General features: G+C 39.1%; 1 protein-coding gene and 1 long non-coding RNA gene across 3 annotated transcripts; one reads left to right on the top strand and one right to left on the bottom strand.

Moving 5' to 3' along the window:
• Nucleotides 1–636: 636 nt before the first annotated feature.
• Nucleotides 637–24,254, bottom strand: LOC133618898 (uncharacterized). Of its 2 annotated transcripts, none has more exons than XR_009817364.2 (3): nucleotides 24,174–24,254; nucleotides 20,887–20,992; nucleotides 637–2,033 (listed from the first exon to the last, which is right to left on the bottom strand). It is a non-coding gene; the product is annotated as an uncharacterized lncRNA (long non-coding RNA). The 2 variants fall into 2 exon arrangements; XR_009817365.2 differs by lacking the exon at nucleotides 24,174–24,254 and adding an exon at nucleotides 23,354–23,453.
• camk2n2a (calcium/calmodulin-dependent protein kinase II inhibitor 2a) lies at nucleotides 1,931–4,861 on the top strand. Its single transcript, XM_061979711.2, has 2 exons — nucleotides 1,931–2,241; nucleotides 3,374–4,861. The coding sequence occupies exons 1-2, from the start codon at nucleotides 2,073–2,075 to the stop codon at nucleotides 3,442–3,444; spliced, it is 240 nt and encodes a 79-aa protein (XP_061835695.1). The 5' UTR covers nucleotides 1,931–2,072; the 3' UTR covers nucleotides 3,445–4,861.
• Nucleotides 24,255–27,665: the final 3,411 nt, after the last annotated feature.

Here is a 27,665-nt window from a genome sequence, read left to right as displayed (position 1 = left end):
TCCTGCTGCTGACCTGCTCTATGGAGATGGAGATTTCAAGTTCCAACAGGACTTGGCGCCTGCACACAGCGCAAAATCTACCCGTGCCTGGTTTACGGACCATGGTATTTCTGTTCTAAATTGGCCCGCCAACTCCCCTGACCTTAGCCCCATAGAAAATCTGTGGGGTATTGTGAAAAGGAAGATGCAGAATGCCAGACCCAAAAACGCAGAAGAGTTGAAGGCCACTATCAGAGCAACCTGGGCTCTCATAACACCTGAGCAGTGCCAGAAACTCATCGACTCCATGCCACGCCGCATTAACGCAGTAATTGAGGCAAAAGGAGCTCCAACCAAGTATTGAGTATTGTACATGTTCATATTTTTCATTTTCATACTTTTCAGTTGACCAACATTTCTAAAAATCCCTTTTTTGTATTAGCCTTAAGTAATATTCTAATTTTGTGACACACGGAATTTTGGATTTTCATTTGTTGCCACTTCAAATCATCAAAATTAAATGAAATAAACATTTGAATGCATCAGTCTGTGTGCAATGAATAAATATAATGTACAAGTTACACCTTTTGAATGCAATTACTGAAATAAATCAAGTTTTTCAAAATATTCTAATTTACTGGCTTTTACCTGTATATCTGCCTTAGGCCAGCTAGAAGGCCTTACTGACAACTCGTGATCTGATTGGCTATCCAACTGTCTGTCAACTGTATGTGCCCGTTCACTTACAGTGCACAGACATTGTTGATTATGAAGGCCTCCGGCAGATTTGGTACAGCATGGCAGCATAAGCTAGCTGAATTCTGATTGGATAGAAACTCTATAAACTAAAAAAAAAAAACAGCGCTGGAAAGAGCATAGTACGACATGAAGAGAATATGAATACTTTAAGATATTTATGGGAAAAAATTGTATCTTTAATTATGATCATGATTTCTGGTTATGTTAGGCCAGCAGAGAAGGCCTCGCTGGCCCTGATGGCACACCACTGCTGTTGACAAAGTTAATACTTAATAGCAACCGTTATGACGCCCATTTAAAGTGTTTAATTAGATTTTTTTTGTGTAATTAGGGGCCGCAATGTCCCTTTGGGACAGAGGACCCTATTGTATTTCGTGCGTTTTATTATTATTATTATTCCGCCGCCTCTTTGAGCTGTAATTTGACCCTTAACATGCTTCAAAACTCACCATATTTGACAAACACATCAGGACTGGCGAAAATTGCCATCTAATAAAAAAAACCAAACCCCAAAACTCAAAATTGCGCTTTAGCACCCCCTAGGAAAAAACACAGACACAACTGCTCCTAGGAAGAAAACACAGACAGAACTGACTGTAACTTCCAGTAGGAATGTCTTACAGACATGAAACAAAAACTTCTATGTAGGTCTCACTTAGACCTACATTTCATAGATTGACAACCCCCAGCAAAAATCAACAGGAAGTTTGCAATTCCCCCTTCAAAACCAAAGTTTTGTAAAAAACGGTCACCTTTTTTCAAACATTATCTCCTCTGAGCGCGTTTGTCGCGTCGGCTTCAAACTAGTACAGGAGAGAGATTGAACCCTTCTGATTAAAATTTGACCAAAGAGTTTTAATTACTGCTCCAGTTTGGATTTTATGTGCCGTCAAAGTCGGTCCCGTCCATCGCTGCTTGCAGCTTTAATATTATTATTGTTATTATCTCAGCATTCGTACTAAAAATACTGTTTTAAATTGGTTGTTTTTTTCACACAACAAAAGCCTCCAACTTCTTACTTCACATGCAGTTCCGTCTTTTGCCGCAGGATGGCACTGTTGCACCTCCACTAAACAGTAAACACACACACACACACACACATGCGCCTCACACCCGGATGGATGACTTCACCTCCGCCTGGGTTTCCTTTATGATCCCGGGATCTTCCTCCTTCCTCAGCAGACATCAAGCAGCCACGCAGGCGAGCACACGCATCAAGTCCGAGTCCCCGACGCTGCACACAGGGACCCCCCACAGACCTTAGGACCACCGTCAGGACGAGACCTCAGCGGGATCTAAAGCACAAAGAAAGGACGACTAGAATCCTGGTCAGCATGTCCGAGGTGCTGCCGTACAACGAGGGCAAAATGAGCGGCTACGGGGCGGACAGCGAGGTCAGCCAGATGTCCTTTAGCTGCGGACTGCAGGACACAAGCGCCTTTTTTGCCGGCTCGCAGGCTAAAAGACCCCCGAAGCTCGGCCAGATCGGCAGAGCCAAGCGAGGTAAAGCGACGTCAAATTATTGCTGCAAAAATGTTATGCTTTTTATTGGTGGTGCGTTCAGGTTCCAGGCGGATGTGTTTAATTACGACGCTTAATGCATCGTCACTGTTTACATGCATGGTGCAGTCTCCTGGTGCGTTGTGTTAAGAGGATGGCTCGTACGTGCCTTTTACATTATGATGCATTCAGGTACCAATTGTAGCATTACTGCGTCATATATGTTGTTTACGACTATTCGTGTAAATAGAATTTGTTTTCAACTGTTTTACACAGACACGTTATTTACAATGATCAATGTATGGCGCATGTATTAATATCGTTGAAATGCTATTGTTGATGCATACATAATTACTATTATAAATGCATTGTGCTCATCTGTGTCGCATTCAGGGACCATTCGAGTAAGAAATAAAATGTTACCTTTTAATACGTACAGGCTCCAGCACCCCCCGTGACCCCAAAAGGGACAAGCGGTAGGAAATGGATGGATGGAGGGATGATTGAAATATCACTGCGTCGCGCATACATGAAAAAAAAATTATGTTTGACGGATTTAGGGAACAATTGAATACATTTTAATGTGCTACTTTTTTTTACACGGCATACATGCGTGTTATTTACACTGATTAATGACCCCGTGATGCATCCGCTGGCCAGTTGCAAACATGCTCGTAGTTTAAACCTACCAGTGGTACATTCAGGTACCAACTGAATACATTTGGAATGTTACATGCATGTTATTTACACCTATGAATGCACCTCTGATGCATTCAGAGATTGATTGAATACATTTTGAATGTACCCACCGTTAAATGCATGTTAATTACATGTGACGCATTCAGGCACCTATTGTAATGTTACATGCATGTCATATGTACACCTGTGATGCATTCAGAGCCCTATGGAATATGCTGCTTTTTATTACATGCATTCTATTTAGGCATAGGAATGCCTTAGTGGTGCATTCAGGGACCATGCTAATGTGTTTTTCAGCAAGGACACGCCCCAACAATGGACGTGTTGTTTCGTTCAACACACAATTGTGTTGTTTTCATCCTCCCCCTTCCTTGCATTTCACTTTGTTTCTGGGCTAAAAGCCTCTCGGTAAACACCCTCCTCTTCCTCCCCACAGTGGTGATCGAGGACGACCGAATAGACGAGGTCCTGAAGGGCATGACGGACAAGTCGTCGCCCGGCGTCTAAACACCACGCGCGATGCCTTGCAGACTCTTTTTATTTTGATCACCGATTCGAAGCACTTGTCGGCCGTGCATGTTGGGAGGACTGCAGGACAAGACGTCACAATGGGATGAAAAGGAAGGATGAAGAGGGGAGGAGTGGTCATGGGATATTCCTCCACGCCAGACCCGATTTTTGTTTTCTTTTCAAAGAGGGGAAAAAGAAACCCTGTGAGACGTGGAGACCTGCGCTGGTGATGGATGAACTTGTCATTAACCACCGCCTCCTTCCTCCTCGCTGTAAACGCGCTGTACGCAAGCAAAAACAAGGCGCAGGAGGACGACGCTCGATGTTGTACAGTAGGCTCGGCTCGCAGAACCGCCCCACCTCCTCCTTCCTATTTAGATGGTGCGTTCAGGGGAGCTGTCCTTTCAGCACCGGTCCGATGCATTCCTGTTGCCGCTCTACTGCTTTGTGATCCCAACCCCCCCTCCTGCAAACAGACCAAGTCGAGCGGAGACCAGATTGTATGTAAAAACATGATGTGTGTATATCCGAGGACGGTGCAATGTCGATCTTTTCTGTAGTGGAACCCTACTTGTGTTGGCCACTTTCTAGCTTTAGCCATCACCGGTTGGAGTTGCAGGTTGGTTCCTTCATGTAGCTCATGTAAAACCTGCACATATCTTTTATTTATTATTTGCATCGCAAAGTATTTACCAAAAGTGAATATCTAAACTAACAGTGGGAATATTATTCTTTCTATTATCCGTGTTTTCCGTCATGCATGAATTGTCACTCCGGTGCCAAGGCAGGTGCCGCCACTCTTACCCCCCGGCACGCTTGTTTTTAAACAACAAAAAGAGTCATATTTGTATTTTTATATCTAAATATTTGTTATTTAAATGATATGCTCGTCTATGGTCTTACAATTCATCAACAAAAAGAGTTTCTACTTCGGAGAGGACACGGAGGAGCGAGGCCAGGCGCATTTTTTCGGACTGCTCTCGTTTGATTATCAGCGCTCTGAGGTTTTTTAAAGACTAACTGAATGTGTCGGGGTTTTTTGCACACATCGATGTTCAACTATTAGTAAGAAATCGTATACTGTGACTTGAGCTTCGTTGATGAATTTGTTAGAAAATGGCAGTTTTAGAGTATCGCACTGTTTACGAGTATACTCAAATAACTCATTTTGAACATTTTTTTTTTTTTATTATTAAGTTGGTTTATTTTGTACCATCATTTTAAAGAAACTGGATATGGTTCGTTGTGCATGAAACCTTAATATTTTCAATAACGGAACATTGTTTTATGAAGCAAAAAAAAAAAAAAACACAAAAAAAGCAACAAAAATGTCATGACATTCTAAGAATGAGTCATTGTATATTATGATGCCATTTTCACTGTATTTGGTGAACTAATAAATGGTGAAAGAAGATGGAAATGTGATTTTGTTGGCTTTTTTTCCCAACCACATGACCACACAAACATATTTGGATGCAAAAAAAAGACCTCCGATATTTAGTTGTTTTGTTTGTTTGTTCTTTTGTTAGCTAGTAGGCTATTTCTTGGTTCATGAAGACAAAAAACCAAAACATGTTATACTGTAGTGGGTAGAACTATTTTATCAAGACCCATAAAATGAAACAAGTCGTAGAGCTCGGAATGTTCTGTCCATTTTAGCTAGCAGGTTTATGAAGAACCTCGACTGGGATTTGAGCCCTGATCCCGTTATCCAGAGAGCACACATTATTGGTTATTGAGCTACACAGCCACTCACAATGTAGTTCCCAAACACTAAACCATAATTCCAAACTTACAAAACCCAAAACCAGTGAAGTTGTCACGTAGTGTAAATGGTAAAAAAAAAAAATGCCAATGATTTGCAAATCCTTTTCAATGTATGTCTATCCAGAGAGCACACATTATTGGTTATTGAGCTACGCAGCCACTCACAATGTAGTTCCCAAACACTAAACCATAATTCCAAACTTACAAAACCTTTTCAATGTATGTCTATCCAGAGAGCACACATTATTATTATTGGTTGAATAGACTGCAAAGACAAGATATTTAACGTTCAAACTGGTAAACGTTGTTATTTTTTGCCAATATTAGCTCATTTGGAATTTAATGCCTGCAACATGTTTCAAAAAAGCTGACACAAGTGCCAAAAAAGACTGAGAAAGTTGTGGAATGCTCATCAAACACTTATTTGGAACATCCCACAGGTGAACAGACTAATTGGGAACGGGTGGGTGCCATGATTGGGTATAAAAGCAGCTTCCATGAAATGCTCAGTCATTCACAAACAAGGATGGGGCGAGGGTCACCACTTTGTCAACAAATGCGTGAGCAAATTGTCCAATAGTTTAAGAACAACATTTCTCAACCAGCTGTTGCAAGGAATTTCACCATCTACAGTCCGTAATATCGTCAAAAGGTTCAAAGAATCTGGAGTAATCACTGCACGTAAGCGATGATATTACGGACCTTCGATCCCTCAGGTGGTACTGCATCAAAAAGCGACATCAATGAGTAAAGGATATCACCACATGGGCTCAGGAACACTTCAGAAAAACACTGTTAGTAACTACAGTTTGTCACTACATCTGTAAGTGCAAGTTAAAACTCTACTATGCAAAGCCAAAGCCATTTATCAACAACACCCAGAAACGCTTCACCGGGCCCGAGCTCATCTAAGTGGAAAAGTGTTCTGTGGTCTGACGAGTCCACATTTCAAGTTGTTTTTGGAAACTGTGGACATAGTGTCCTCCGGAACAAAGAGGAAAAGAACCATCCGGACTGTTATAGACGCAAAGTTCCAAAGCCAGCATCTGTGATGGTATGGGGGTGTTTTAGTGCCCAAGGCATGGGTAACTTACACATCTGTGAAGGCACCATTAATGCTTAAAGGTGCATACAGGTTTTGGAGCAACATATGTTGCCATCCAAGCAACGTTATCATGGACGCCCCTGCTTATTTCAGCATGACAATGCCAAGCCACATTTGTTACAACAGCGTGGCTTCATAGTAAAAGAGTGCAGGTACTAGACTGGCCTGCCTGTAGTCCAGACCTGTCTCCCATTGAAAATGTGTGGCGCATTATGAAGCTTAAAATAACACAACACAGACCCCGGACTGTTGAACAACTTAAGCTGTACATCAAGCTAGAATGGGAAATAATTCCACCTGAAAAGCTTCAAAAATGTGTCTCCTCAGTTGCCAAACGTTTACTGAGTGTTGTTAAAAGGAAAGGCCATGTAACACAGTGGTAAAAATGCCCCTGTGACAACTTTTTTGCAATGTGTTGCTGCCATTAAATTCTAAATTCATGATTATTTGCAAAAAAAAAAAAAAAGAAGAAGTTTCTCAGTTGGAACATTAAATATCTTGTTTTTGCAGTCTATTGAAAAGGATTTGTAAATCATTGTATTCTGTTTTTATTTACCATGTACACAACCTGCCAACTTCACTGGTTTTGGGTTTTGTACACAATATTGAACACGCACACACACAGGTTTGTTTCTTCATATGACCACATTAGTCATATATTCTTTAAAATTTTTGGGAAAAAAGAAGCTTAATTTCGGCTAAAATATTAACACACAGTAAGGTTAGTGTGAAACGTACTCATTGATATATATATATGGAGTGCAGGTATTGTTGTGAATTTAGTTTTTGAGATGCAATAACCTTGATAAAAGTGGTTTCAAGACAACTTTGGAGATACGTTATCCTTTATTTTAGTCGACAAAATTTACCGTAATTTTAGTCGACTAAAACTAAATCGATTTAAGTGACTAACATATGATTACATTTAAAATACATTTTCATCAAAAGATTATGACTGAAATTAAGTTAAAAACTGCTACACATGTGTTGTGTTTCCAGCTAAAAAGGTTATGGTTTTGTGTGGGGGTTTCAGGCTGGTGTGTGGCTTTCGAATTGGTCTTAGTGCTTTCATGTTAGGATTTCTAATTAGGATTTTTCAGACTAGGTTCAGGTAGGGTATCGAATTAGGTTTAGGGTCTTAAATTAGGGTTTAACTGTTGATTTAGGGTTTGTGCAGGGGTCCTCAATTGCATTTATCCAAGGGGCCAGAATCTTTCTCAGCAGACACTAAAGGGGCGGTATCTCTAAAAATACAAACATGAAATAAAATATGATCGTAATACAGTTACTGTATGTATAATATTTAGTCAAAAATGAAGGTTTGAACCTTGGTCCCCTTGTAACGAACAGCTTACTCTAAAAACAATCAAACAATATTAAAGTAGCAGTAGAGAGAAAAAACAAGTTGACCTAATATGCTTAATTGTGTTTTATCGTATTCATTAAGCCAGTGATTTTCAACCACTGTGCCGCGGCACACTAGTGTGCCCTGAGATATTGTCTGGTGTGCCGTGGGAAATTATGCCACTTCACCTAATTGGTCCAAAAAATATTTTTTGCAAATCAATAATCAGAATAATGTGCCATTGTCTAGTGCCTGCTCTGTGTAGAGCTTGGCAATCCCAATATGTAGAGCACAGTGGGAGACAGCGTGCAGGTAAGAAGGTTTGTAACGCTTAAACCAAAAATTAATACAAAAGGCAAGTCCCGCTAGGAAAAAGCACTGAAGCTTAGGGATGGCTATGTAAAACAAAAGTAAAACTGAACTGGCTACAAAGTCAACAAAAACAGAATGCTGGACAACAGCAAAAACTTACAGCGTGTGGAGCAAAGACGGCGTCCACAAAGCACATCCCGTACATGACAATCAACAATATCCCCACAAAGAAGGATAGCGTATGCACAACTTAAATAGTCTTGATTGCGAAAACAGGTGCGGGCAATAGCACTCAAAGGAAGGCGTGAAGCTGCTACAGGAGAACACCAACAAAACAGGAAAGGTCACCAAAATAACAGCGCAAGACAGGAACTAAAGCACTACACACAAACAACAAACTCAAAATAAGGCACAACAACCTGGTGGAGTTTCATTTTTTAACCTTTTCTGCTGGTGGTGTGCCTCCGTATTTTTTTAATGAAAAAAAATGTGCCTTGGTTGGTTCAAAAAAGGTTGAAAAACACTGCATGAAGCCATATCCACTAGTATTTACAATTTGCAAAGTATGTGAAAATACCAATTACAAAATGCTATAAATTCATTTTGAATATTCTGCTCCAATGTCTTCGGCAATTTCCATAGATTCAGGGTCGGATGACGCTATGAGAGACACACTTCTGCCCTCCGACCATGTCATCGGATCATCATACTGGAAATACGCAAAAAATGGAAAGAGGGGTGCTGTTTATCATTCACAATCCTTATGTAAGACAAGAACACATATGATTGGCTTTTTTATGCATTTGGTCCTCTATTGTGCCTTTTACACTCCCTAAAAAACATCCAGAAACCGAATGAACCAAATATGAGTGATATTGTTGTTATAAGCCCCAACGCAGACAGACTATTTTAGCGGCGAATTGATAGCAGTGAGCTAATGCGAGCTTACGCTGTTATTGTTGACACCATAGACATCTTATAAGTAGACGCAGCATCGACCGCTACTGCCTACTGGCGCTAACGAGACGCGGGGCCACCATCTTGGAGTGGTGATCCGCTCCACTCAGTGCAATTCATTTGGCAGGAGCAATGAACTGTCAGCGCATTTAATTCATCTTACCTCACTGAATACCACAGATTTTCACACGTTTTTTTGTCATACGTGTAGCTATGATAAAGGACACATGTTTTGGCGTGTTTTATTATTCATAGTTTGCTTAACAGTAATAGAATATTCTTATATGCTATAAGTGACCGACATCCGAGATCAAAACTGGGAATATAATCCCAGAGAAGTGGGAAAAAAACGGCCAGCTATGTTTAAGTTGAAGAAACAATATGATTAGGTTATATATATGCGTATATCCTACATAAACAAAGTATGAATACATTAGATATCTATATATCTTATAGACTGTATCTCTGTTGCTGCAGCAGCAGAGAGTTTGTTCTGTCTTGACACTTTGTATTGATATTTTCTATTACATTCTTCCCTTAAATGAAAATGTTTACAGTGATTGTTTTATATCTATGACTAAATTTAGACTTGTATAAAACTGTATAGCCACTGTCCATCTGATTGTCTAGTTAGCTAACATATATCACCCCCCCCCCCTCCTCCTACACAATCTGGACTGTGGTCCTAACTTTTACCCCTGTTGGCTTTTACAATCTTTATTTTCATCATTTATTTCAACTTTATGTTGTTCAAGTATGACATTTTTAAATTTAATTAATTTAATTGACAAGCAATTCTATTATGGTCATACTCTTGTTTGCTAGCGGCTACGATTTCAGTACTATTGAAGATCTTTGCTCCTTCTCAACTCTGTGGTAATATCATTTTCACAAAATACAACCAATAGTACGTTAATGTTAAATCTTACTTGTGAAAAGTAATCTCCCCGATTCCTATTTTCAACAGTCCGCTCATTTGAGCAGGAAAACGCATCTTTGTTTTCTACCTGTCAACTGTCAGTTTAGGCTGCTCGCCGGCTCCTCATCACCACTTCAAGATGGCGGCCGAATTTCTCGAGTCACAGCAGCCAATGCTGCGTCTACTTATAAGATGTCTATGGTTGACACACTGAGCCGGCAGCTCCTTTTGCTTCGTCTCAAACTTGCTCAAAGTAAATTCTAGAATATAATTAATGCATCTTTCAGTAGACAACCGTGGTCATGGTCTGACAGGCTGGTCGACTTTGACATCCCCCGAGATGGTGAAAAAAACACAAAAATACACTCACTGCGTCAACTTTTCTTTAAACCCTTCGTGAGGATTGTGATTGATTCTTCATTTAAACAGAATTATGTAAGCGTCCCGTCAGTCGGCATTCCAGCGAGAATGGAAATATTAAAGTGTTTGTTTTATTATGGTTTGTTATTGTTAGTTTGTCAATCAATCAATCAACGTTTATTTATATAGCCCTAAATCACAAGTGTCTCAAAGGGCTGCACAAGCCACAACGACATCCTTGGCTCAGATCCCACATCAGGGCAAAGAAAAACTCAACCCAATGGGCTACAATGAGAAACCTCCACCCCCCCTGGGCAACCGGTGCAATGGACGTAGAGTGGATCTAGTTAATAGTGTATGTTTAGTATGTAGTTTATGTTTGTATGTTTAGCACCGAGCCATGCTGCGGACGCAAGTGTCACAATAAAGTTGCATTAGTTCAGCACTCGGCTTTTAAAACGTATTGCTTGTATTCTTTGTGTTCGGGCTCAAAAATAAGGTTCTGGATCATAATTGTTACCAAAGTAATCGTTGTTGGCTCTCACAAAGTCTGCTTGATTAGCATTGTTGTTGATGGGGAAAGGATCTCTCGTTCCTCCCTCTACGTCACGGATCACGTGACTGGCCTGCTCATTATCTCTCAAAATGGCTCAGGAATCTCAGTGAGATTGATACTATTTTGATCATATCTATTTATTCGCAAACTTTGTAAGTCTTTCGGTGTCATAAATCAGATATACCTGTATATGATATTAGCTTCAATATAGAGGCAACTTATTTCTCCACTTCACTGGTACTTTAAATTATTTATTTTCGCTTTGTTTTTTTGTTTATGGAGGATGATCAACGACAACATAGGCGTACCTGTTTTGACAATGAGGGGGATAATGGATCTACAGAAATTCAATCAAAAAAATTTTTACAGCATGTTTTTGTCCATCTGTCTGCTAGCTAGCTAACTAGGAGACTCTGGCTATGTTTCAAATGACACACATTCATAATTACACTCAGCATTTTGTGTGCAGAAGTGTGTTTCTCTGAAAACTATGTCCAAATTACCGTATTTTCCAGACCATAAGGCACACTGCCGATGTGCTGGTCTATTTTCAGACAAAAGGCACATTAAATGGGTCATATTATGATTTTTTTCTAAATGTAAAAGACTTCCTTGTGGTCTACATAACATATAATGGTGGTTCTTTGGTCAAAATGTTGCATAGATGATGTTTTACAGATCATCTTCAAGTCGCTTTCTGACAGATGCTTCAGAATGCACCGTTTTGTAGGCGGTCTTATTTACATGGCTCACCTTTGACAACGTCTTCTCCCCGTCATCTTTGTTGTAGCGGTGTAGCGTGCAAGGACGGGAGTGGAAGAAGTGTCAAAAGATGGAGCTAACTGTTTTAATGACATTCAGACTTTACTACAATCAATAACGGAGCAGCATCTTCTCATCCGTGGCTCACTAGTGCAACAACAACGCAGGAAATGTGTCCCGTGAAAAACCGTCCGACCGGAACGCTCAAATAACTAAAGTTCCTTGGGTGAATAATGTAAACTCACTACACCGATATGTTTTAGTGCTTTCATAGCGAGTCTACTGACAGATATAAGTAGGAACTTTACACTACTTTATATTAAAAATGGCAACAGCGGAGGATGAATGTCCCAAACAGTGGTGGACCTGCGCAAATTTTCAGGACTTATGCAGATCTCAAATACAGATCAGCAGGTACCAGAAGGTAAGAAAAGTTGGTTTTGCATAACATTGGGAAACAAAACGCCAGATAATATGTCTGCTGATGGGTGCCATTTTGCGGTCCTTATACACACACACCATAGTAATACTTGTATCTCTGACTACGGTAGTCGTAATGGGCCGACAATCCATCAAACGATGAGGCTTCAAAGTCATACTAAAACATTTTGACAGATTTTTGAGTGCCGTGTGTATTATTCTCAATGGAACATTTAAAGTTTTGTGTTGTTTACTTGAGTCATATTGCAGTCTACACACTTGTGTGACTGCCATCTACTGGTCACACTTATAATTACACCATATACCAAATAAAATTGCTTCGAGGCCGGTAAGCACAACCAGAACTATTCCGTACATTAGGCACATCGGGTTATAAGGCGCACTGTCGATTTTTGAGAAAATGAAAGGATTTTCAGGTGCGCCTTATAGTACGAAAAATGCGATATGTCCAAATTAAGTCCACTGTCAGTACGTGGATGTTACACTTAACACTTCTTGAATACTTTAAATTTAATTGAAACAAAGAGAAGAAGCAGTAAATAAATATTGTGATCAATGTTTCTGCACATTTATAGTAATCGATTCGGGACAGAAATACACTGTAAAATGTGCGTCCTTACGAAGAACGTAGTCGACAGTATACATACAATACTATACATACACACTGTATACATAGTATACAGCGTTGAAGTGTAAGTCAAGAAGTGTGCAAATTAAAACTCAGCCTACTTTCTGTTTAGTGGAGGCTGACCTGATTGGATTTTTTATTGAGAGTAAAACAATTCAGTCAAACAGAAGTATTTAAAAAAAGTATCATTAATATAACCCACCATATTCCATCAGTGACATTATTGATCCTGAAAACCGCAGCACTGCACTGACTGAACACACACACACACACACACACACACACACACACACACACACACACACACACACACACACACACACACACACACACACACTATTGATCTTGTTGTTGATGTGTGTGTGTCTGGTTGACGCCACACACAATTACACTTTTCACAGTAACGCAGGCAGCCGGAAGCTGACTGACATATTTGGATGTGTGGATAATTAGTTGACTCACACCCTGTTGTGTTTGTGGCTAATAAGTACACAATTAAAATAAAATTGTGTTGACATCTTGGCAGCATTTTTAACCGTTAGTTGATTCAAAACACGACTGGAATATTTATACTATTATGAGAATACATAATAAACAAATAAATCCTAATATTGTGCTAATAAAGTCACAAGTAGTTTTTCAACATTAGATTACATGTGGAATATTATAATAGTTAGTACATACAATTTAATGAATTATTTTTTGAGAATGAATGAAAAAAATGATGGAAAAAAGTTAGTTGGTTAGTTAGTTTCAGTTTATTTGGAACATGCATACAATACAATTACATATTTCCAATTGTTTCATTACAGCTCGCTCCAAAAGGAGTAAGAAGAAGTATTTAATGCTACCCCTTTTCATGTCATAACAGTTTTATCCCATGTCTTTGTTCTCTGTAACATAACAGTGAATAAATAAATGAGTAAATAAATACATTCATTAATGGTGTGTACTTTTTATCCTTTTTGATAATAACCACCCTTTTGTCAAAATGCCCCGTTTGGTGTGTCGATTGTTTAAATATAACTGAACACATGTTTCTCATTGCTGTGGGAAAACAACTGTGCATCCCCTCATGTATTGAAGATTGTCCACGACAATAGAAAACATTGAATTTTCTCATCACTTTGTAAGAAGGAAAGCAGAATGAGGGACATATTGGGTAAAAGTATTAATACACACTAGGGTTGTCGCGATACCAATATTTTGGTACCAAAATGTATTTCGACACTTTTCTAAATAAAGGGCATCACAAAAAAATGGCATTGTCTTTATTTTAACAAAAAATCTTAGGTTACATTAAACATGTTTCTTATTTTAATTTAGGCCTTAAATAAAATAGTGAACATACTGACAACTTGTCTTTTAGTAGTAAGTAAACAAAAAAGGCTCCTAATTAGTCTGCTGACGTATGCGGTAACATATTGTGTCATTCATAATTCTATTATTTTGTCTACATTATAAAGGACAAACTGTAAAAAATGATTATTAATCTACTTGTTCATTTACTGTTAATATCTGTTTATTTTCTGTTTCAACATGTTCTATCTACACTTCTGTTAAAATGTAATAATCACTTATTCTTCTCTTGTTTGATACTTTACATTAGTTTTGGATGATACCACAAATTTAGGAAGGTAGTTACAGGATCATACATTGGTCATAATACAAAGTCCTCATGTGTCCAGGGACACATTTCCTGAGTTTATGAATATAATATGGATAAAAAAATTAAAAAAAAGAAAAACATTTTTGTGACGATAAGAAATATTGATGTAATCATAGTAGTACCGACAAGATACGCTCTTGTACTTGGTATCATTACAGTGGATGTCAGGTGTAGATCCACCCATGGCATTTGTTTACATTGTGACACCGGTGAGCTATTGTATCCTCCTACGGTGTGTAGTGAAGCATGTTTAGCCATTCCTCGTCCTGCAGTGATAATCCTACTTGTAAAAACTCACTTTATTTGTCGCCATGGAGGCGAGGATTAATGATTTAGAAGTAGCTCAAACACTGCCGATCGCGGATGGACATTAGCCGCTAACTAGTTAGCCATGTCTTAAAGCTCCTCTTCCTGAGGGCGTTTCAGTGTTATAACTTCACCTTTATCTTTAGTTTTTAAGCCAAAATGCGTCCATTCTCTCTTTTCTGTCTACACACTGTGTCTGCTTGTAAGTACTCTGTGTGTGTGCGCTGCCGAACATGCTCCTTTGCTCGTAAAATCACCAATGTCATGACGTGACAATGCGCCGTCATGCCCGTTAAAAAAAATAAATTAAATTAAATATATTTATATATATACACCGTACAACACTAATACACATACATAAACTAAGTTATGATTGTGCAGCAGAACATGCAAAATATGTACTCTGACTTACGACAGCTGGACTGTGATTAAGGTCCAGGCCGAGGTCAAGAGAGATACAGTACAGAACCTTACAGTAATCAGCCTGTTAAAAATCAATACCATATAGGAGTAATATAAATGTTGTCACGTCTCAAATTTACACAAAGCATCTCTGAGCTCTTGGCTGCAAGTGAACGTGTGCACCAGGGACCGAGCTCTGATCTGATCCCACTTTTGCCCCCCGCCGGCCGAGTGGGCCTCCATTAATACCCCCCCCCCCGGTTACATAAGCCTGCCATACAGTATTTTATGCCATTATACTGCCCCAGGGGAAACGGACAGGCAGATATGCAAGTACTGATGAAAGCGAAAGCAGCAACGCTTACTTTGGTCTTTACTGCATCTATGATGGTGCTCTTCTTCGTGTTATCTACTACCTTCTAGCAAAGTCTTGGGACACCATTGAATTGTTTTCGTTTGTTTTACACCTGATAGAAACTAATTCTAGAGGCTAAAGTGTTAAGTATTAGTCGTAACCCCAATTGAAACACAATTGAAATGTGGGTGGTTGATGTCATCCATGGTTGATTGTTTTTCTTTTGCTTAGTTGTACCACTGGACAATGTTTGTCATAAAGAAAGTATTAAACAAATTACTATATGCATTATCATTATTATTAATCATTCCCAAAAAGGTTGAAATAATTAAGAAACACATTTTAAAATGACCAAATTATTATGAGCACAACATTTTAACTTCAAGTGAATCAAATCTTAATACTTTGTGGGGGAAAAAATGACATTATGGCATATAAGTACACAATTAAACTCAAATTTGATGACAACTTAGTGGCATTTTTAACCATTAATTGATTCAAAACACTACTGGAATATATATACTATAATGAGAATAAATTCTAAATTAAGTCCAAATATTGTGCCAATAAAGTCCCAATTTTCAACAGTATGAGAACACATTTGGAATATTAAGAATTAAGTCACACAATTTAATAAAGTATTTTTGGGGAATTAGTCAAAAATAAGAGAAAAAAAAACCTTAATTTATAAAGAAACACGTTTTTAAAATGACCAAATTAATACGAGCATAACAATGTGGCTTTAAGTGAATCAAGTCTTAATAGTTTGTGGGTGGTTGATGAGCCTTTTGTGTGCTTGTTGGCCGTTGTATCTCTTGAGGGCCAATTAGAAAAGCAACTGCAGGGTTTCCTCTTTATGTAATAGAATATAGCGCACCCCTAAGGCAGTTTTATTACCGCCACACCTTGAAAGTAAGTTGTTGCTTTTTACTTGATAACAAATCAAAGTAACACTATATATTGTAGACCCCAGAAGAAACACAACGTCCGGTGCTATTTTTAACTTTTATTACCAATCTTATGATAACAAATGGCACAATTATATCTAACCTACCTACAGTTTAACAGGAACAATCATGTCAAATAATATGAAAGCATGTTTTAATCACAAAAATTATTATCAAGGCTTAGGTCAAATTACAAAAATAAATACTAATCAAATATACTGCAAAGGAAATGACTCATGAAAATTGATGAAAAATAAATAGACATAGAATAGTTGCATTTTCTCCTCAGTATTGTGTGCGTTTTGATGATCAGCATATATTTTTCATATGAATGAAGACAGAGACGCAAAATGGATTGCACGCCTTATTCTGTTCAACAGACGCAATCCACTTTGCACACGTTTAGTAGATTAGCTTTGCGTGTGCTATCAGGTTTGCATGTTTGTACTCAATATATAGCACTTATTTTGGATCTTAATAGATCAGGTTGATCGGTCTAGACAGCAGTAGACAGGAATAATTATTTTTAATAGCAACCCCTTGTTCTTCCTTTACTTTGTTTTAGAGCTAAAGTTTTGATCATGTGGTTGAGTTAGTGTTGGGCTTAGGCCTGTTCGGGGTTAGGGAAAAGGTTTAGAGTTTGGAATTGCCTAAAATGTTTACTTTTTAAGGTCAAGGCAAGTGTTGCCTTAAAAGAGGGCTCATATTTTAGGGCACCAAGGCAAACATTATTTTATTTCCAGGCAGGGGCATGCATATATGCATATATGTACAGGTAAAAGCCAGTAAATTAGAATATTTTGAAAAACTTGATTTATTTCAGTAATTGCATTCAAAAGGTGTAACTTGTACATTATATTTATTCATTGCACACAGACTGATGCATTCAAATGTTTATTTCATTTAATTTTGATGATTTGAAGTGACAACAAATGAAAATCCAAAATTCCGTGTGTCACAAAATTAGAATATTACTTAAGGCTAATACAAAAAAGGGATTTTTAGAAATGTTGGCCAACTGAAAAGTATGAAAATGAAAAATATGAGCATGTACAATACTCAATACTTGGTTGGAGCTCCTTTTGCCTCAATTACTGCGTTAATGCGGCGTGGCATGGAGTCGATGAGTTTCTGGCACTGCTCAGGTGTTATGAGAGCCCAGGTTGCTCTGATAGTGGCCTTCAACTCTTCTGCGTTTTTGGGTCTGGCATTCTGCATCTTCCTTTTCACAATACCCCACAGATTTTCTATGGGGCTAAGGTCAGGGGAGTTGGCGGGCCAATTTAGAACAGAAATACCATGGTCCGTAAACCAGGCACGGGTAGATTTTGCGCTGTGTGCAGGCGCCAAGTCCTGTTGGAACTTGAAATCTCCATCTCCATAGAGCAGGTCAGCAGCAGGAAGCATTAAGTGCTCTAAAACTTGCTGGTAGACGGCTGCGTTGACCCTGGATCTCAGGAAACAGAGTGGACCGACACCAGCAGATGACATGGCACCCCAAACCATCACTGATGGTGGAAACTTTACACTAGACTTCAGGCAACGTGGATCCTGTGCCTTCAGGCAACGTGGATCCTGTGCCTCTCCTGTCTTCCTCCAGACTCTGGGACCTCGATTTCCAAAGGAAATGCAAAATTTGCATGGTTGGGTGATGGTTTGGGGTGCCATGTCATCTGCTGGTGTCGGTCCACTCTGTTTCCTGAGATCCAGGGTCAACGCAGCCGTCTACCAGCAAGTTTTAGGGCACTTCATGCTTCCTGCTGCTGACCTGCTCTATGGAGATGGAGATTTCAAGTTCCAACAGGACTTGGCGCCTGCACACAGCGCAAAATCTACCCGTGCCTGGTTTACAGACCATGGTATTTCTGTTCTAAATTGGCCCGCCAACTCCCCTGACCTTAGCCCCATAGAAAATCTGTGGGGTATTGTGAAAAGGAAGATGCAGAATGCCAGACCCAAAAACGCAGAAGAGTTGAAGGCCACTATCAGAGCAACCTGGGCTCTCATAACACCTGAGCAGTGCCAGAAACTCATCGACTCCATGCCACGCCGCATTAACGCAGTAATTGAGGCAAAAGGAGCTCCAACCAAGTATTGAGTATTGTACATGCTCATATTTTTCATTTTCATACTTTTCAGTTGGCCAACATTTCTAAAAATCCCTTTTTTGTATTAGCCTTAAGTAATATTCTAATTTTGTGACACACGGAATTTTGGATTTTCATTTGTTGCCACTTCAAATCATCAAAATTAAATGAAATAAACATTTGAATGCATCAGTCTGTGTGCAATGAATAAATATAATGTACAAGTTACACCTTTTGAATGCAATTACTGAAATAAATCAAGTTTTTCAAAATATTCTAATTTACTGGCTTTTACCTGTATACTGTATATATATATATATATATATATATATATATATATATATATATATATATATATATATATATATATATATATATATGTTCGTCCTTCGAACATAATTATAATTATATATATATATATACATACATACAGTATATGTATATAATTATGTTCGTCCTTAGTTTTCGAAGATGTATATATAAAATACTGTTGAAAGATGGCACCTGATGGCCATAAGACGTAACTGCACTTTTTGTCCATATCGATAAAAATAGTGTTCATGTATGAGATGTAGGGCGGCCAATTATGGCCAAAGTAATAATTAAGATTATTGTTATCAATATTGAAATCATTATTACCGATTGTTAAGTTGTTGGGGTGTGAACGTAATACCATCATGTCATTTGTAATGTCTAATAAAAAGGCTATAGATAAAAGTTATCAATATATCTAAAGACAATTATTTGCTTTTTGTTATTCTTTAATAATATCAACTTGTCAGTTTTTGTCATTACATGATGCCTTTGTCTCTATTTTTACATTTTGATAGAGGAAGTTGTTTAATTAAGCTATGTACATTTTTATGTACATGTAGATGATGTATCGGGACAGATCCATTAAGAGTTTGAGCAGAAATATGTGGTATAGGAATCAACTATACACAATAAAACATTAACCAAATGCTGTGTCACATGAATGGTTTATGAAGTAACACCTTTGTGACATGAGAAAAAACACAAGTAATGTACAAAAAAAAAAAAGCAGTTTGGTTAATGAAGATAAACTAAAATAAACAAGCTTTGTTCTTCTCCAACACTTCCTATCAGTACAACAGTTGAGCCAACAAAAATAAAGAGGAGTGACATCGAATATACACATCGAATACACAATCTTCACAGCCTGCGTTCAATTCGATGAGATGACAACATTTGAGCTAGTATTGATGTTATTTGAACACTGATACAGTTTGCAGTTAAATAAAGGGGTGAACAAGCTAAAGACTTTATAGACAAGTTGTGACAACGTTCACGACACATTGCCTGCTGCATGTTTCCTCACCTCATTAACTCTCAGTCACAGCTGATGGACGCTGTATTGACAAAATAAAAGCAACATCAAATAGTTTTGATGTTCACACAGCAGTGTGCTTTTAAACGCACGGCGAGAAACGAGGGAAAATTACGTTAAACCAAGCGTTTGGCTCCGTTTACTCCGAGGGGAAATCGCCGGAGCAATGTCTGTGTAGTTAGTCTGCCATGATTATCAAACCAAACGACTCTCGTGCGCATGCGCCTGACTTCATGTTGCCTAACATGCATTAATAAATGACGGTTTTTCGGCAATGAAAAAATTTGACGTATTACTAAATGTCTGGAATTTTATCGCAAATTATCATTTATTGTTACATCCCTCGTCCATTAAACAGTAAAAAGTCAAGGGCGGTCACGGCGTGTTCTTTTTAGGGCATTACAACAAATGAAGAGGGGGGTTAATGCGCCAGTTGCCGCGGGTGCCGTGGTTAAATTCGAGCCCTGGAATTGTGTCAGTGGGTGAGGTTCAATCAAAAACAACTTCCGAGCTAACATGACCTCTTACAAATGACGGCCTGAACAACAAATAAATAAAGGGCAAACAAAACCATTTTGCAACGCATCACACAGAAGAGGCAATGAAAGTAAACATTGACTTGGAGCGGGGGAGGGGAAGGACAAAACTGGGGAGGTTTGGGGTGTAGCAGGCAATGGTTCCGTTTGACTTGCGTGAGTGCTAACAACAACACACACACACACACACACACGCGCGCACACACACACACACACACACGAGGCACTCAGGCCAATCAATGCAGACAAAGAGGGCGGGTGAGAAGAAGAGCGATGCAGAGTGAGTAAGGCATCCAGCTTGCGGTAGATTAGTGGCCTTGCTGCCCTTGGCCGACAGAGCATGAAGGACAATTGGTGGCAGAGAGAGAGAGAGAGAGAGAAAGGGGTTGGGGGTGATATGTCCTAATTGTAAGAGCACATAAACTGTAGTAGATGTTGTTGGTGCAAAGGCTGCGGTAGTAGCAGTGCAGTTACATAACAAGAGTCCAGTGACGTTAAATGTTGTCACACAGGCAGCAGCCCATACCAAATAAATATTTCAATACACACAACAGGTCCACACGAGGGATAAGGCAGAGGACAATAGAATACAGAGCAAAATGAATGATTCAAACCTACACAAACACACTTCACTTACATAAGCCCTCTCTTGATGGACACCCTGCTTGGCTCCATAGATAGTTGACCTTGCCGTGCACGTTGAACTCTGATTGTAGCCATGCAAACCAGACATTGGGCAAACTCTGCACGGAAAAAATTCAAAAGTCAAATTATTGTACATTTAGGAGTGCAATAGTTTGTTACCGGGATAGTACCCTGTTATACAGTACAGCAGTGTTTTTCAACCTTTTCTGAACCAAGGCACATTTTTTTCCATGGAAAAAATCCCAAGGCCCACCACCAGCAGAAAACATAAAAAAATTAAACTCAGCAGGCGATATTGACAGCACAAAGTCGTTCTCGCAATTGTTGAATATGAATCCAAACCATAACCAACCATGCATCACTATAGCTCTTGTCTCAAAGTAGGTGTACTGTCACGACCTGTCACATCATGACGTGACTTATTTTGAGTTTTTTGGTGTTTTCCTGTGTGTAGTGTTTTAGTTCTTGTCCTGCGCTCCTATTTTGGTGTTGATTGTCACGGCATGTACAGATGTACTTTGTGGACGCCGTCTGCTGCTCCACATGCTGTAAGTCTTTGCTGTCGTCCAGCATTATGTTTTTGTTTTTAAAAAAAAAATTTTTTATTGAATTTTGCAGACAGTACAGTATGATGGATCATGGCAACAGCAAGTTGAGGTATCTGCACATTTTACAATATGTAACATAATAAACCCCACCCCTTACAATACCCACCCACTTTAATTCCCAAGGTAATTGTCACCTAGTGCCCACAACAAATATAGACACACATAAAAAGCATTATGTTTTTGTTTACTTTGCAGCCAGTTCAGTTTTAGCTTTGTTTTGCATAGCCTTCCCTAAGCTTCAATGCCTTTTCTTAGCGGCACTCGCCTTTTGTTTATTTTTGGTTTAAGCGTTAGATGCCTTTTTACCTGAAAACCATCGTCGTTGTTCTCGACATCTACAAAGCATTTAGCTACCTGCTGCCACCTACTGATTTGGGAGAGTATTACACGGTTACTCTGCCAAGCTCTAGACAGCACAGACACTCAACAACGGCACATTTGCGGATTATAATTATTGGTTTGCAAAAAATATTTTTAACCCAATTAGGTGAAATTACATAATCTCCCACGGCACACCAAACAATATCTCACGGTACACTAGTGTGCCACGCAACGTTCCCTCTAAGGTGCGCGCCTGTGCAATTGCGCACTGCTCAAGCGTCCTCTGCGCACGGCAAATCTATGCTGCGCACAAAATCAAACAAAAAAATAAGCGTATAACAATTTTTGACACACGGACACGACAGAGAAAAAAACAGTTTTCGTCATCTGTGTTTAAATATTGTAACGTCTGTCGAGAAGCTTTGAGGACATGAATTCCACCGATCACTTTACTGAGCAAAACTCTTTATTGTCGGCCATAAACACATCACCAAAACATTAGTTAAAAAAATGATATCTAGCAAAAGTGGTCATTTTCTGCAGTACAAACCAGACCAAAAGCAACTTTGTTATATCAACAGCAGCCGCTCGCTCTTTCTTACTTGCGCCAACACATGCACATATGGCACTTAGCCAGTGATGCGTTTACAGCCACACAAAAAGTCGGACAACTCCAACACCACACATAAAGTGTCATTCCAGGTCGTTACACTATGATTTACCAATCAACTGTGTGCTTATTCTAGTGTCATTTATTAGGAATCTTAATTTATAAATATTAATCATGAAATGCTGTTAGTATATTAAATAAATACTATTAAAAATATATTTTTTACAAACAGGAAGTTGCAGGAATGTACGCATGATCCCCTGCTTACATCTCATTGTGCAACATGTGAATGTTTTAATGGGAACTAAATGCAATGTCTGAAAGGGGTACAAATTATTTCCAAAGCAGGACCTCCACCCAGACAAACAATACAAGTACACAGTTCATGAAAAACAATATGTTTTGTTATTGTCATTGTAAGTGGGCCTAAACACTTATATTAGAAAATAACCTCATGGAAATGACTGCTGTCATTTGATTATAATAATAAGAGAATGTTGTCTGTCTATCTGTGTTGGCGCTGCGATGAGGTGGAGACTTGTCCAGGGTGTACCCCGCTTTCCGCCCGAAAGCAGCTGAGATAGGCTCCAGCGACCCCGAAAGGGACAAGCGGTAGAAAATGGATGGATGGATGGAGATTGAACTAGTTATTTAGTCAGGTTTGGGACAGGTGTGCTGCTGGTGTAGCCACAGTGTGCACGTCTGATGTTGCTCACATGGGCTCCACTGAATGCTCAGGGAGTTTTTGTGTTTGCTCACACACATGAACAATTGGAGGGAACATTAGTGACACGGCACAGTGGTTGAAAAACACTGCAGTACAGGACACACCTTCTCATTCACGACACAACTGATGGTCCCAACCCCATTGATCAAGCAAGACATTCCACTAATCAACCATGATAAGGCACACCTGTTACCTGAAAACCATTTCAGGTGACCACCTCTCGAAGCTCATGGAGAGAATGCCAAGAGTGTGCAAAGCAGTAATCAGAGCAAAGGGTGGCTATTCTGAAGACACTAGAATATAAAACATGTTTTCAGTTATTTCACCTTTTTTTCTGTTAAGTACATAACTCCACATGTGTTCATTCATAGTTTTGATGTGACAATCTACAATGTAAATAGTCATGAAAATAAAGACTGAATGAGAAGGTGTGTCCAAACTGTTGGCCTGTACTGTACATTCTTGACACTCGACCATTACTGCTTGAAGTAGCTTTAAACCAATAGGTTCTTGGGCTGTTAATGAGTGTTGAATGATAGCAGTATTTAGCTAATAATAATTATAATAATAGTATCATAAAAGTGACGATATTGGAAGAAAACACTGCAAAAATACCTCTTGTACATATCAGAAGAAGGGCAAATCTACCAAATGGTGCAATTTCCTTTTTGTTTTACTTTCTCAAAATAAGTCTATTTTCCACTCTAAATCTGATAATACACACATTAAACCGTTCAAAATATGTATTGGACCATCTCATATAAAGTTAGGTTCTTATGACACATCATTTGAGTAACAGGACTGAAAGTAACAGGAGTAAGTTTTTGGCATATCATTAGCAAATTACATTTAGCACTTATGCTAACAGCATGTTGCTACTAAGCGGTATTCAACTAACAAAGACATCTTTATCAAACAGATGACATAAATAGTTAGGTAACTGGACCTTGCTGAGATTATAATGAGTTGTCAGTAAAATATCATCAAATATACAGAAAAGTAAATGAACTTACTTTTTGTCCTTCCCATGGCCACCTGAGGGTCTGTGAATGATGCAACTTCCTGTGTGCCATGTGAATGATGCAACTTCCTGTGTGCCATGTGAATGATGCAACTTCCTGTGTGCCATATGAATGATGCAACTTCCTGTGTGCCATGAGAATGATGCAACTTCCTGTGTGCCATGTGAATGATGCAACTTTCTGTGTGCCATGTGACTTGTGGAACATTCCAACATTGTCAATATGTTAGGGTAACAGGACTGAGGGTAAACCCAGGGAATAATGGGTGTAAAGTGTTATGTTTAACAATTGTTTTTAGAAAATAAATGTACGTGTATAGTTAAGATACACAGTAACACAAATATTTAAAAAAGTACAACATGTATTAATATATTTCTTGGTAAAGTCTAATTTTAAGAATCGGGTACAGGCAACAAATGCTAATTTTCCAGTACTAAAAGGTTGGTTTAGATTAATCTTTTTAATTGTATTTAATAACTACAAAACCCAAAACCAGTGAAGTTGGCATGTTGTGTAAATGGTAAATAAAAACAGAATACAATGATTTGCAAATCATTTTCAACTTATATTCAATTGAATAGACTGAAAAGACAAGATATTTAATGTTCCCACTGAGAAACTAAATATTTTTTTGCAAATAATCATTAACTTAGAATTTAATGGCCGCAAAAAAGTTGTCAGAGGGGCATTTTTACCACTGTGTTACATGGCCTTTCCATTTAACAACACTCAGTAAACGTTTGGGAACTGAGGAGACACATTTTTTAAGCTTTTCAGGTGGAATTCTTTCCCATTCTTGCTTGATGTACAGCTTAAGTTGTTCAACAGTCCGGGGTCTCCGTTGTGGTATTTTAGGCTTCATAATGCGCCACACATTTTCAATGGGAGACAGGTCTGGACTACAGGCAGGCCAGTCTAGTACCTGCACTCTTTTACTATGAAGCCACGCTGTTGTAACACGTGGCTTGGCATTGCCTTGCTGAAATAAGCAGGGGCGTCCATGATTACGTTGCTTCGAAGGCAACATATGTTGCTCCAAAATCTGTATGTACCTTTCAGCATTAATGGTGCCTTCACAGATGTGTAAGTTACCCATGCCTTAGGCTCCAATACACCCCCATACCATCACAGATGCTGGCTTTTCAACTTTGCACCGAGAACAATCTAAATGGTTATTTTCCTCTTTGGTCCGTAGGATGCGACGTCCACAGTTTCCAAAAATAATTTGAAATGTGGACTCGTTAGACCACAGAACACTTTTCCACTTTGCATCGGTCCATCTTAGATGAGCTCGGGCCCAGCGAAGCCGGCGGCGTTTCTGGGTGTTGTTGATAAATGGCTTTTGCTTTGCATAGTAGAGTTTTAACTTGCACTTACAGATGTAGCGACCAACTGTAGTTACTGACAGTGGTTTTCTGAAGTGTTCCTGAGCCCATGTGGTGATATCCTTTACACACTGATGTCGCTTTTTTAATGCGGTACCGCCTGAGGGATCGAAGCTCATGGGCATTACTGCTTACATGCAGTGATTTCTCCAGATTCTCTGAACCTTTTGATGATATTACAGACCTTAGATGGTGAAATCCCTAAATTCCTTGCAATAGCTCACTGGGAATTGTTGTTCTTAAGCTGTTCGACAATTTGCTCGCGCATTTGTTGACAAAGTGGTGACCCTCGCCCCATCCTTGTTTGTGAATGACTGAGCATTTCATGGAAGCTGCTTTTATACCCAATTATGGCACCCACCTGTTCCCAATTAGCCTGTTCACCTGTGGGATGTTCCAAATAAGTGTTTGATGAGCATTCCTCAACTTTCTCAGTCTTTTTTGCCACTTGTGGCAGCTTTTTTGAAACATGTTGCAGGCATCAAATTCCAAATGAGCTAATATTTGCAAAAAATAACAAAGTTTACCAGTTCGAATGTTAAGTATCTTGTCTTTGCAGTCTATTCAATTGAATACAAGTTGAAAAGGATTTGCAAATCATTGTATTCTGTTTTTATTTACCATTTACACAACGTGACAACTTCACTGGTTTGGGGTTTTGTATTAATATCTTTTTTTTCCCCTCACATCACATTCAAGGCCACTTTTTTGTGTATCAAACCAACACTTGATGGTCATGCGATGTAGTTTAATAAGTGTTATGCAGAGTCAACATATTGTGGCGAGCTATTACCAACTTAAAACGACTGCTGGGGTAATTTGGAAAAGAAAGTGGCGCTGCGTGAAATATCACAGCCAGGTTTTAAAAATAGCTTGTAATTACATCTGGTGGGGGAATTAAAAATAAATGATTTCTCCTTTATTAATGTGCACCCCACCTCCTTCTTGCCCTGCAGTCACCACACTTCCTGTCTGTCTCCACTCTGTCTAAGCAGCACTCAAGACTTATCTCACCACTGTTGGTTATGCACAGGCAACATCAGCGTGCATGACAGGTGTGTCAAGTGCAGCTTCCTCGGTCAGGCACAGACGCGTATTAATAGACTTTAAACACGCAGGCCTTCGTCAAGTGTCCAAACACGCCGGTCTGCCTTGCAAATTGTGGAGTAATGGTAATGCTTGTACTACACAACCAGACTGAACTAAGAGACACATAACCGATTGAAAGTAGCGTGTGCTCCCTGGCGTCCCCTACAGTTGAAATGTGCAATTGATTTTAAGGCACTGTCGTATTACAAACGCCAAAAAACGTTTAAAAAAAAAACAACAAAAAAACATTGTCTTGCAATGGATAGTATGCAACTACCATATTTTCCGGACCATATGGTGCACCGGATTATAAGGCGCACTGCTGATGAGCGGGTCTATTTAGGTCTATTTTCATACAAAAGGTGAACCGGATTATAAGGGGCATTAAAGGAGTCTTTTTTTTTTTTTTCCTAAATGTAAAAGACTTCCTTGTGGTCTACATAACATGTAATGGTGGTTCTTTGCTCAAAATGTTGCATAGATGATGTTTTACAGATCATCTTCAAGTCGCTTTCTGACAGTCGCTTCAGGATGCGCCGTTTTGTGGGCGGTCTTATTTAGGTGGCTCACCTTCGACAGCGTCTTCTCCCCGCCATCTTTGTTGTAGCGGTGTAGCGTGCAAGGACGGGGGTGGAAGAAGTGTCAAAAGATGGAGCTAACTGTTTTAATGACATTCAGACTTTACTTCAATCAATAACGGAGCAGCATCTCCTCATCCGTGGCTCACTAGTGCAACAACAACACCCGAAATGTGTCCCGTTAAAAACCATCTGACCGGAACTCTAATAACTAAAGTTCTTTGGGTGAATAATGTAAACTCACTATACCGGTATGTTTTAGTGCTTTCATGGCGAGTTTTTTGACAGATATAAGTAAGAACTTTACACTACTTTATATTAGAAATGGCAACAGCGGAGGATGAATGTCCCATAACAAAAAGATATAGAAAAAGAAGAAGCTTATCGGTGTCGTCACAGACTACAAAGGCGGACGCGCGCAAATTTTAGGA

Source organism: Nerophis lumbriciformis, linkage group LG19 (genome assembly GCF_033978685.3).
Source record: "Nerophis lumbriciformis linkage group LG19, RoL_Nlum_v2.1, whole genome shotgun sequence".
NCBI classification, from domain to species: domain Eukaryota; kingdom Metazoa; phylum Chordata; class Actinopteri; order Syngnathiformes; family Syngnathidae; genus Nerophis; species Nerophis lumbriciformis.
This window is presented reverse-complemented; position numbering and strand designations above follow the sequence as displayed.